The 13,181-nt window shown below is 43.1% G+C and overlaps 1 protein-coding gene across 1 annotated transcript in view; it reads right to left on the reverse strand.

The window, feature by feature from the left end:
* Positions 1-4,536: 4,536 nt before the first annotated feature.
* The window catches only part of WIPI2 (WD repeat domain, phosphoinositide interacting 2), a 39,657-nt gene continuing 31,012 nt past the window's right edge, over positions 4,537-13,181 (reverse strand). The window contains exons 10-12 of the mRNA XM_074965158.1: positions 12,214-12,321; positions 10,920-11,050; positions 4,537-10,004 (exon numbers count right to left, since the gene is read on the reverse strand). Coding sequence (XP_074821259.1) covers positions 9,892-10,004; positions 10,920-11,050; positions 12,214-12,321 — 352 coding nt within the window. The 3' untranslated portion in view covers positions 4,537-9,891. The remainder of the gene's footprint in view (positions 10,005-10,919; positions 11,051-12,213; positions 12,322-13,181) is intronic.

Genomic DNA, 13,181 nt, shown 5'->3' on the forward strand with positions numbered 1-13,181 from the left:
CCCAGCTTTGTTTTAAGTATTTTTAGGGCTGTCAAGTGATTAAAAAAATTAATCATGTGCTTAGTCGCACTGTTAAACAATAATAGAATACCATTTATTTAAATAGTTTTGGATGTTTTCTACGTTTTCTAATATATGGATTTCAATTGCAACACAGAATACAAAGTGTACAGTGCTCACTTTGTATTTTTGATTACAAATATTTGCACTGTAAAAAACAATAGTATTTTTCAATTCACCTAATGTAAGTACTGTAGTGCAATCTCTATCATGAAAGTTGAACTTACAAATGTCAAATTATGTACAAAAAAATAACTGCATTCAAAAATAAAAATGTGAAACTTTAAAGCCTACAAGTCCACTCAGTCCTATTTCAGCCAATTGCTCAGACAAACAAGTTTGTTTACATTTGCAGGAGATAATGCTGCCCTCTTTTTGTTTTCAATGTCACCTGAAAGCGAGAACAGGCATTCGCATGGCACCGTGGTACCTGGCGTCACAAACTATTTACATGCCAGATGCGCTAAAGATTCACATGTCCCTTCATGCTTCAACCACCATTCCAGAGGACATGCATCCATCCTGATGACGGGTTCTGCTCGATAACGATCCAAAGCAGAGCGGATGGATGCATGTTCATTTTCATCATCTGAGTCAGATGCCACCAGCAGAAGGTTGATTTTCTTTTCTGGTGGTTCGGGTTCTGTAGTTTCTGCATCGGAGTGTTGCTCTTTTACAACTTCTGAAAGCGTGCTCCACACCTTGCCCCTCTCTGATTTTGGACAGCACTTCAGATTCTTAAACCTTGGGTCTAGTGCTACAGCTATTTTTAGAAATCTCACATTGGTACCTTCTTTGCATTTTGTCAAATCTGCAGTGACAGTGGTTGTAAAGATTACAGATACAGGGCACAAGTTTACAGTCTTACTTCTGATCTCACTCTAGGCCTTAGTACATGGTAACCTATCCGTAACACAATCACCGGTGAAATTCTAGGGCCTGTGTTATGCAGGAAGTCAGACTAGATGACCTGCTCTTAAAAATCTATTAATATAACCCTACTAGGCAACTTGATATTCTTAAAAACATACCATAAAAAAATGCTACAACAGCTGGTGAAATATCTAATCTATATCTATATCTCTCTGGGGTGTGTGTGTGTGTGTGTGTGTGTGTTTGTTTTTAAATAAACTAAGGAACGGTGAGCCTAGAATCCCATTTAACTCACATTGCTCCAAGAAATTAGTTGAAGGAATCTGTGCCTCATGCCTGGCAGAACTCTGCCCAAAATCTGGCCACAGAACTGTCTGTGCAGAGGGTCCCACCCCTGACAGAGCCCAGGGGTTGCTAGTTCGGCACAGGGTATGGAGACTATGACAAGCACTATACCAGGGGGTAATCTATTCTTTGTCAAGGTCCAAATTTCTTGGTCAAGATATAGACATGGTCCAGATTCCAAAATACAAAAACAACAGTGCTAAGTAAATAAAAGATTTCACTGTGCGTTCAAAAAAGTGTCTGGGGTTGCTGGATTTAGCCCATGGCCCTATTGACTATCCCTGCGCTACACTATACTAGTGCTCAGAACAACATTCAGCAAAAATTTTCTATGTAGATCAGGGGTGTAAACTAGGGTGCAGATCTGGCCCGCAAGCCATTTTAATCCAGCCCTCGAGCTCCCGCTGTGGAGTGGGGTCTGGGGCTTGTCCCGCTTGGGCGCTCCAGCCATGAAGCAGGGTCGGGGACTGCTCCACGTGTCTCCTAGAAGCAGCTGCATGGCCCTGCTCCGGCTCCTACACATGGGGCAGCCAGGGGACTCCACTCTGTATGCTGCCCCTGCCCCAAGCGCAGCCTCTGCAGCTCCCATTGGCTGGGAACAGCAGCCAATGAGAGCTGCAGGGGCAGCGCCAGTGGACAGGGCAGCACACACAGCTGCCTGGCCACGCCTCCGCGTAAGAGCTGGAGAAGGGACATGCTGCTGCTTCTGGGAGCCGCTTGAGGTAAGCATCGCCCAGAGCCTGTACCCCTGAGCCTCCCTCCATGCCCCAATCCCTTGCCTTAGCCCTCACCCCCTCCTGCACCCCAACCCAATTTTGTGAGCTTCCATAGAATTTCTATTCCCAGATGTGGCCCACGGGCCAAAAAGTTTGCCCATCCCTGATCTCTCTCTTAGATAGATAGGGAAGAAAGCCCAACACCAATGCATGCTTTGAACCTCAGCATCAACATCTGAAGAGAAGAGGAGGCACAATGCTTGCCTGTGCCTAAAGTTCATCCAATACCCGCTATTTTATTACCACCTGATCACTGTGAAACAGTTATGCTGCATTAGAAGAGGTTTCCTAAAAGTCAGAGCATTTGCAAGAATAAGACGGATACTGTCTTCGAGGACTTCTGCAAATCTGTATTCTACCCTTTGTTTAATATGCACCTCACCGTTACTGCACATTCCCCAAGAACAGCCTTTTCAGAGTTCAGTATGTATGACTGGACTAATTTATAGCCTCAGCAATTGTATTGCCCTGAACAGATTTCATCCTGGACTCAAGAGTCCTAGGGCTCAGGCACTAAGGAACAGAATCAAAAGCTCAGAACTACAACTGGGGGCAAAACCCTCTAAGTTTTTACTTCCCTCCTGAAAGTCACAAGTCTACCTAGAGACCGCTCAAGGTGAGAGAGAATTAAAGACTAATTGGCAGCAAATAAAGCGTACTTACAAAGACAATGGGTTTGAAGTTTGCTCATTGTGATAAAGTAAATCTGAGACTGGAATATTCTCATCTGCTTCCCTGGGAATTCAGATTTAATAGGTCGGAGTCAGTAATGTCGTAAACAGGTACAAAGCCAATGACTTCAATGGAATTGCTTAATTCAAGGGCTGAATTTATTTAAGGTAATCCTCCCGACTGCCGAATATGCTGCTGTACAAGAATAGATCTAAAATATATATAGACGCACATGTTGTCTTGCTTTCTTGCAATTCTGTTTTTCCTTGGGGTGGGGTGGGGGGGAAGAGGAGGGAAGAAAATGGTGGTAGAGGGCACATGAGAAAGTGGAAAAGTGGCTTGTAAAAATGATGCCACTTTAAAGAGCCCTGGTTAGGCTGTAGTTAAAAATGGATAGAGCTTTTTACCGCTAAGGCTTCAGCAGACTTCCAACAACCCTCCTGGATGCAGTGTGAAAACATTTTTACACACTGTCCAGGAGTTTGATATTGAAAGACAACATCCTTGGTTTCTCTTAGCACATCGCTCCAATGGTGAAAGCAGAGTTTGCTCCATTGAACCTAAGAAATACTGCATACAAGAAAAACTAAGTAACACACCCCAGTCCACTCAGACAGAATGCCTTAGAGAAGCCACCCTTTTAATGCTATTGTATCCAGTGTTCTTATTTCTAGTTTTCCCTGCAGGATAGGGCTAGCCAGAGAATTTTGGTGGGGGTGGAAGAGGACTACACATAATTAGGACTCTAAAAAGGAAGAAAAGGAGGACTTGTGGCACCTTAGAGGCTAACCAATTTATTTGAGCATAAGCTTTCGTGAGCTACAGCTCCCTTCATGCATCCGATGAAGGGAGCTGTAGCTCACAAAAGCTTATGCGCAAATAAATTGGTTAGTCTCTAAGGTGCCACAAGTCCTCCTTTTCTTTTTGCGAATACAGACTAACACGGCTGCTACTCTGAAACCTAAAAAGGAAGAGCGTTTGTGCATTAAAATGGACAGCATCCACACACATTACTGCAGATTGTTAAAACAGAAAGCTACTTTTCCCTGGTTTCTCTGTGTGTGTGTTTGGACAGTGCTCTCTATATAGTCTGTTTCCCGCCCTAGACTCATGGAATGCTGACGCTATGTTGATACAAGACTCCTCCAGAAGGCCAAGAGTCCGCTTTTCTCCAGGCTCTGTCTGTTTCGTGTTTAACTGTGCAACAGTGGCGCTGCAGCTGTTGCAGTTTGGCTGGATGCCAGCATGTAACCATTTCTCATTCAGCAAATGAAGCCAGTTATGAATTTCTCAATTTAAATGTGTAGGGTCCAAGGTTGGAATGGAAGAGCAGCCAGAACTGCCTCTTGCCCTTACACACAAAGGTCCCTGTGTGAAACTAGTGAGGGGGAGCAGAAAATTGGTTCTGAGGATGTCTCACCATCACAAACCCTTATGCTAAGCTAGCAGTGACTGTCAGGCAGGCTCTGTTCCCCTTGCCCTCCAGCCATGCCAGATTCTTCTTGCTGAGGGGAGAAGAAAAGTGTTTAGAAAACTGCCAGGAGGTGAAAGTTGCCAGGTTTCCTTGCACTGTTTCACAATGATCTTTGCAATGTTTTGTAAGAGGTAAAAACTAACACTGATGGTGTCCCTTGACAGCAAGTACATGGCACAGAGTTGGCTGTAGCTTTATCAGCTACAGCTCTACCCAAACTAGTGCTCTTCTCTTTTGCACAAAGTCATCTATAGCTAACAGACCCCATTTTCATGTAGCAAATGAATAAGGCAGACACAAAATACATATCACAACACAGGTTTAATTTCTTATGCAATTATAAAATTTGAACAGCAATGGGCTAGCAATAAGAGCTGGACACTTGATAGTGTGGAATGTTATTTGTGAACAATTTTTCCATTTATTTATACAGACATTGAACAGAAGCTTATTAGCACTGCAGGATGCAGCTTCCTCCAGGTAAGGAAGGAAATCTGAAAGGGAAAGATTTGATTGGGTGGAAAGGGTTGAGAAGACTGACTCCATTCAATTCAGGAGCTGGGGATTTGGATTTGACTCCCCACACTAGTTACTACCAAATTCCCCACCCATCCACAAATGAATCAAATTCTGTACAAAGGAAGTAAGGACTAATGTGCAGTTACTACAACCGTATGATCAACAGAAAAGAGTCAAGACACCCACAATGCACATGGAAAAAGTAGCTACTTGCAAGCCAGAGCGAAGACCTGTTGTCCGCTATTTTACGGAGATGGATTGTGCCCGTTAAGTATCAAAGATGCATAAATGAAAATTTGCTAAGTGCCTTCAATTGTGAAATTGCAATCTGAAGTGAGTTATTCACACACCAGGAGCCAGACTCTCTTGCCTGTAAGCACTTTCCTGAGCCGCATTAGCATTTTAAGGGTCTAATCTCCTTTCAACATATGGCGTGACTCCCAGAAACATGAAGAATTATGCTTGCTCAGAGAAGACATTTTAGTCTTGACCTCTAGTGCTACTAGGTTAAATCAAAACTTTACTGCACTCCTTACAGTTGGGTTTTAACTGTAAGGGGTAAAACTTTCAAAGCAGGGCAGGGTTTTTGAGTTGTTCAAGTGCAGTGAGGAGGACCACAGACTAAGCCTTCGGGGGTGGGAGGACATGATTGTTCCCGCAGACAGCAGCAACTGGTCTGCATACAAGAGAAAGCTATGCTGAGTACCTGAGGTGACCCTCTAGGAAAAAAATTCTAAAGCCTTATTACATGTTCTCTTTTGAGCAGATGCCATTATTAGAACGCAGGAAGCAGAGTGTGAGATTCCCAGTAGAAAAAAGTTCTGCTTATCAGATTCGCAATCCTAGGTCTCTGGCTGAATTAAGTGGTGGTAGTTCTCCCATTGGTCTCCCTTTTTAAAAAATTATTAGCTGTAAACAACTTCCTTTCAGCTGGAAACTCCTGTTACTATACTTAAGGAAACAGCTTCAGGTTTGTACTCAACTGATGTTCATTTGCAATCTGAGGCAGTTAAAAAAAGAAGGCTATAGCTTTTTCCTACTCCTTTATGGAAATTTAGCCGTGGGGTATTAGCCCTAAGAAATTCCTCAGCGAAGCCCCAATTCAGCAAGGTGCTTAAGTTTGAGCCTAACTGATTTCATTGGGACTACTCACGTGCTTCAGTGCCTGGCTGAATTGGGACTTTAGGAAAAAAGCAGCAGCTTTTATGAACCTCCTGCCATTTCCTCACATGGTTCCACAATGCTCACTTCCCCTCTCTGCCATGCCCAGTTACTTTTTAAGTGCTAGATTTACCTACTGTTCTCCTGCAGGAACAATGCTATGGGACGAGTCCAAAGCAGGCAACATCTCGTGGTTCATAACTCAACAAAAAATAAGCAAGAGAAAAATTACAAGAACTGACCGATCTCAAGGCAGCCACAGAACAACCATACTTGCTATCTATGGACACATTAACAGAATGTATCTGAAATGCAGCCCCTCTATCTATGGTACTCAATGGGAACTAGGAACACCAGAACCTAGCAACACCTGAGTTTAGAATTCCAAGTCTACGCACATTTCTCCCCCGCCAGCAGGCCATCTTTGGTTATACATATTACCACATACTGACGCTTGTCCCCCAGACAGCTTTATTGTTAAAAATAAGCCTTTGATAAGTGCAGTATTTAAAAAAATATAGGTGGAGTTATGGCGGAGAAGATATTGCCTGCTAGAGTGATAATAGAATATGAACCCTATACACACACACGGAACTCAGGAAATACACAGTTAAAGGTTTTACCACCATCTGCACTGTGGAGCACAGGAATTCCAAGAGTACGCTCCTTAGTCATATGAGGATACATGACGGAAGAGTGGGTTGTCACTATAAGGCAGGTCCTTGTACACCTGGGATTAAGCCCTATGCTGAAGAGAACTCCTAAATTTGTCAGCAGCCAGTTACCAATGGCCAGGTTCCCACTTCTGCTGGTGCAATGTTTAAGATCCAGGCTGAACGGGAGATGGAAGAGGAAATGCAATGAGTGTCTCTCAACACCTGAATTGTTTACATCATGACTGGTGACACACCTAAGAGATAGGGCCAGGTGGGAGATATGGCAGTCACATCTTACCTGACAGAAAAGAGGTTGCCAAGCAGGGCCTACATGCAAGCCAGCTCCTTCCCATGGGGACAGAAACAGATGTAAGTCATCCCCAAAGTCAGGGGCATTACATATTCTAGGATCTGTGACTAGCTGGTGTGTGGAGTGGTTTGGATAAAGACAGATCTCTTTAAAGTGGCTTCTTTGACCTCCAGTGGACAGGTAGGTACAGCAGTGATGGTGAGTGAGATAGGTTGGGCTCTCTGGCCCATAGGGGTATGCTGGCCAAGAAAGGATAATCTCTGGACTGCACAGGAAAGTCAAGATACTAGAAATTATCGCCTTCAGCCTGGAGCAGAAGGGTGAATTGGGGGAGTATTGAGTCTAGTGGGCAATTCACCTGTCCATATGTAGAATATGGGTGGAGAAGGTAGTCTATGGCATTTATGGGAAATATAGTTAGCACGTGTGGGGTCTCAAGCTTATAGGTGAGAGAGGAGAGAGGCAGAGCTAAGGTTGGTGTTGGAACCGTAACTATGAATGTCCTGACAGGTGTGTAGTATTTTGAGAGAGTTGTACACTAGCACTCATTTTTAAAGGGAAAGTCAAGAAATTCCCTTAGTTTACATTGAAATGGAGGAAAGTATTTTTTGGTGCCGTTATAATTCAAAAGTTGTAAAGCTTGCACCTTTACCAGACCTATGTTACGTCAGTGGTGCTCATGACTGTTTATTACAAGCTCTTCTGATGGAGCTTAGAATTTATGCCAAGCCTCCGAATGGGTTATCAAAACGGACGTGACCAGAACTACATTTGAAGTCTTTTGGTAGTTATACGGCTACCAACAAAAGCTGCTGAGCTTGTATTTGCTGTAAGACTTGCATTTCAGGCCTCACTAAAGTTATAAATTCCACAGCAAAGCCTGCAGCGGTGCACAAATGGTAACAAATTCTATTCATGGGGATTAGTTTTCTGACAGAGCTTGAAGTTCCGAGACTTAATGAGATTTCAACATGTTTCAGAACAGAATACACTCAGAGGAGACCACTGAAGAGGCCCAAACTAGTTGCTCCATTCAACATATCCAGAACAGTAGAGAGCTCAGAAAGTGGGTAGAGGCAAATCTGATGCTTCCTCACCACATGAGAAGGATCTGGGGTTTGGGAGAGAACGGTGAAGATTCTCTTCCAGGAAACTGATTTGACTAACAGCGGTTCATTTTATGACGACAGCATGACTATAGGTAAGTTTGTACACAATATGACTCTTTGGCAGGGCCTACCACCATCCTCTGCTCCCTTAAAGGAAACAGAAGCCCAGCTCCCTGCGCTGAGCTCTGACGACAAACTGCCATTGCATGCCCCTATTCAACAGCATGCATAGTAGCAAATCCTAAATCTAAGCAGCACCATAGTTGTGTGTGATTGGTAGGAAAGCTAAATTTGTGAGAGCACTCAAGGAAATCCTGGTTCTGTTTTCTCTCAAGACTTGACTCTTTTGTTCCAATTGGTTTGGGGTTTTTTTTTGTTTGTTTGTTTTGAAGAAGTGCCAGAATGAGAGATGGGTAATCAGTTTCACTATCTGAAAGTGAAAGGAGGCTTAGAGTCTAAGGAAAGCAACACTCACACCCAAATGCTGTGGTAATCATTTTGCTCACCAAATATATCCAAGATTTAGCGAAAGGCACAAATAGATGGCAGCATTGCCCAACCTTGTTCACTCCTAGCCAGGGTCACAGCAGTTCAAGAACAGTCATTCCAGAGCTGCCAAAAGGACAACCATCCGTTTCAAGTGCATCAGAAGTGCTCCTCAAACCGGTGGAAATGGAGGCAACACAGTGTAGTTTAGTTATCCAAGGAACACTTGAGAGAAGATTAATAACTCTCAAAAGCTGGAACTCAAGTGGATAGTCATTTATATTTACATCAGCATACCATAATTCCTGAACCTTCATTACTGAGGCAGCATGCTCAGATCCAAATTGGATGGAGACAAGGAAAGGAGAGGGGAGTGTTGTATCTTCCCAATGCAAAACCTTAAGGCCATTTACGAAGTAGGGCTGACAGACTCTGAAGCTATCTCCATCCAGTCCTTGGCAGGAAGGATGCTGGCCTTGCTCCGAGGGATTAAAGCAGGTATAAAATGAGAGATTATTGCTGCTCTGCCAGTGACATAGCTGATCTAACAGGGGGAGGGAGGAAGAAAGTGCTTTCCAAGTTATTAACCTGAAACACCTCTTCTAAGTCAGCATATTGGCTAACTTGGCTTGAAGACAGACAGCTCCAAAACAGCAAGGATAGATGAACACAAAAAAAAACCCACAAAGTGTCTACCCCTTCCTAGCTTTCCTTCCCCTAAGATTTTTCCTGTACAGGCACTTTCTATATTACATATTCTTGGGGACAGAAGAAATTCCAGTCAGGAAACAGGCCTTCCATCCCAACAAACAGAACACTCCCACAAATAAGCAACATTCAGAAGGAATTTTAATTAACCAAATGGTTCAGGGAAGGGGAGGGGGAAACCCAAGAAACAGGATATTGCATCTTAAAGGTTGCATGTCAGTCATGAGGCATGCCTGCAAGCCAATGCACAGGAAACCATTTGGACCTTTGTCAGTGCAGAACCAACCTCAGCATCCAGAACCACTTTTCCACTCCTTCCTTATATATGCTAAGTATTATATACATATATAAAAAAATACAAACTTTAGTTTGTTATAAAGTGGCTTCTCTCGCCAATGCTTGCTTGGCACATGAATGCATGCAAAGCTAGTAGGTTGAGGACTGCACAAAGAGCAGGTTTTGGCAACAAAACAAAAACAAAACAAATCCCGCCCAAAAACAAAAAAGCAAAACCACACACAGCTAAAATCGATAAGCAAGATTAAAAGCCACTGAATTGAAACCATATATTTTTCCAATGGTATAGAATTAGGACTACAGCTACAACGTTTAAAACTGTTTTTGGAGTCTGCCATCCTCTCTCTCAATTCATGCCAAAGTTCATAGCAGCATAACACGAGATTCCTCAAGAAACATCAGGCCAGTGTTCTCAGCTTTAGGAGTGAGTTCACAGGTCAAAAGTTCAGTCAGTCCGAAGAATCATGGGAGGATGCTCACTGTCTTCGTCCAATCGCAGCGCATTGCTTTCATCTTCCAGGCAAGCTCCACCCACTGCACCCAGATCCTCTGTATAGGCTGCAGAAACAATGATAGTGTTTGGGGTTCAGTAGCAAAAATTGGAGCTTGGATGCGAGAAAGCTCCCGATGCAAGTTTATAAGCTGAAGTACAAGACACTACGTGCAACAGCACCATTGCCATTCTAGATTGGCTTTGTCACACGTCTTTTTTAAAACCACGATTTGCTGATGAGGTCATCATCAGGCTTCCAATTTTAAGCAGAGCTCACTCCCTTGTTCTGAGCAGGTGGGTTGACAATCTTGACCCCCTGCCCCGACACTGCTGTGATCATCACAGCATTCACCCTGGGACGGTGAAATGTGTCAACGCCATGGCCAAATCTTCTGCCAGTGTGCCACCAACAAAGGAACTGAGGGTACTCATACTGGTTATATTAACTATATACCTGGTCTCCACTCACTTAGGGAACCCTAACATACTCAAATTCTGGTCTCCACCAAGCCAGTACAGATTTAATCTGTATGTCAGACTGGTGGGACAGTGGCAAGAGTCATCATGACAGCATCAGAAATATTGGGGTATCTTGTGCAACTCTTACAAAAGGACTGCAGTCCAAATGCTGCACAGAAGCCGGTACCAAGAGTCTGTCCAAACACTACGTAAGGTTAACAAAACATCATAACCTAAGGCATATATTACTATGGTGTCCCAGTACAGTTCCATATTCAGTTCTGTCCAGACTGCCCAGAAAGTAGCAAAGACAAACGATCTGTCCCATGAAGCTTCCAAAGTGGCTCTCAGAGTCACTTAACAGCTACCCTCTGTTTCCACTATGACTAACAGAACAAATGCTTCATAACAGGTTTACAGAGTCAAAGATAAAGGCCAAAACTTGGAAGAGCACAAGAAGCCATCTTGGATAGAATCATCTTTAGAATAATCTTCTCCCAGTTTTCCAGCATTAGCCTTACCGTGTCTTGTGGGTGATGAAGGCACATAAGTACCTTTTGTCACAGCAGCACTATAGGTTTGTGCTACTAGTGGCCGGTCATGTGACGCAGACTCTAAAATTTCATTGGCTGGCTCCATACTGCCATCTAGCCTAGTGGGCAGAGAAAGAGATTAGATGTGCAGAAGTGGTTCAAGGAACAATCACCAATACAACTGCAGTCAATACTCCTGCACACCAGTTGCGCAAAACCTCCACATTAGGCATGCAAAAAAAATCATACATGTCTAATATTAATAAAATCTTTAATGCCTTTGGTCACTGTAATCAGTTCCTCAATCTTCAATGCCACACATCACTTGCATTGTGACCGAGAGGTGTCAGCCTTCCAGAGAATTGTAGGGAAAGCATTTGGCGGACTGCATTTCTCATCACAAATCATCTAAATTATGCCAAAGGCATAACGAGTTAAGTGGCTGGAAGCAGAGGCTAGATACATTCAGACTAGAAATGCATTTTTTTAAACAGTGAGGATTACCCAGTAGAACAATTCACCCAGTAATGTGGTGGATTACCCATGACTTGAAGTCTTTAAATCAAGATTTCAACTTTTTTGTAGAAGATATGCTCTTGCCCAAAAAGATGTTATAGCCCTGATGCAGGAATTATTAGGTGAAATTCTATGACCTACATTATACAGGTGGTCAGATTAGGTAATCATAATGGTGCCCTTCTAGCCTTAAAAACCTATGAATCTTTGCTATGCTATCAACCCTGATCTCTCCTAAACCATTCTACAGACCTGCTACTAAATGGACCATGTGGCCAGCCTACAGACAAGGTAGCTTACAAGTAAGCCTGTCCCATGACATTAGATATTCGTGAAGGAGCCAGTTTCTGTATTTGTAAAATGGGGATGATGTCTCCCCACCTTTGGAAAGTTCTCTCATCCATGGAAGAAGTGTGTTAGGTGTCATGTTTCATATTCTTGTTAAAGTAACTGAACCACCAGCTGTGTGGCAGGAGATGGGATTATAGACTGACAGCAGATTGATTCTTGACTGCAATCAGACAGCATTAAGTTTCTGCTACGAAAGTGATGCTTAGTGTAACAGTTACTAGGAAGGAAGAAGCAAGGAGATTCTAAAGGTTACTCACCTCCTGCCACTGCTCTTAAAAATATCAATACAAAAATGAGCTCTAAGATTTGAGTTCAGCAGGAGGAAATGAGTTTTGGAACAAAGATTTGTGTCAGTCCAGTTATATTAGAAAACCAAATGTGACAAGTACACAGGTAGGACCATGTCTGGACTTACTTGTGCTGTTTCATTAGTGTGCACTCTCCTCCTTCCTGGGGGTCCAGGTTGTACATATAGAGGTACCCATCAGAAGCTCCCACCAGTAAACGGGGAATCTTCTGGATTCTAGAAGAGATTAGGAGAGGACACAGAAAACCAAGTCTTAGGAATGGGAGTGTTATACCAGCAGAAAATTGTGGTTTCTAAGTGATCGCTTTCCTCTTGCTACAGCTCGTAAGAAATCTGGTTCAATGGCTACATATGCAGGGCTCCCATGACAAAAGTAACATGCAGGGGAATCCGGCACAAAACTACCATTGACATTCAAGGGAGCCATTTGTGTAGGTCTCGTGCATGTCAATTAACTCACATGTGGAGGCAGTGTTGTCTCAAGGCTAAAGGAGACAAGGAGTCAAGACTCTGGTTCGCATACGAGCTCCGCTACTCACTCACTGTGGCACCACATGGCACTCAGTTTCACCATCTAACATGGTGATATACTTCCCTACCACACAGGCATGAGGTGAGGCTTATTTAATGTCTGCAGAGCTCTGAGATCAGATGAAATGTTATTAAATGTAAAATGAAACCTGTAAGTTTGAGTAGATCAGCACAAATTTATTAATTCCCCACAAAACACATTTAATACTGCACAGTTTATTGCTTTGATAGCTGTGCCAAATGCGCCACTTTTGGTTCAGACAGAATGAAGACTAAAATGTGTGTAGTCGGTTAAAAAAAGACTCACAAATACTACACTTTTACCCAAATTTAAGAGCTTGTCTTAGGAAGGTGCCAAATCTGGGGTCTGCAATTACCTTTAAAGTCTTCTGAATTGGATAATCACGACTGTCTAATACAACAACTTAATATCAAAATGCACTAACATTTCATTCAGCACTAATGGGGAATGAATATTCTAGGTCTGAGTCTGTTTTTAAACATTCTTCCTTCACCATGAAGGATTTCTGGAAGCTCACAAAATC

Source organism: Natator depressus, chromosome 10 (genome assembly GCF_965152275.1).
Source record: "Natator depressus isolate rNatDep1 chromosome 10, rNatDep2.hap1, whole genome shotgun sequence".
NCBI classification, from domain to species: Eukaryota; Metazoa; Chordata; order Testudines; family Cheloniidae; genus Natator; species Natator depressus.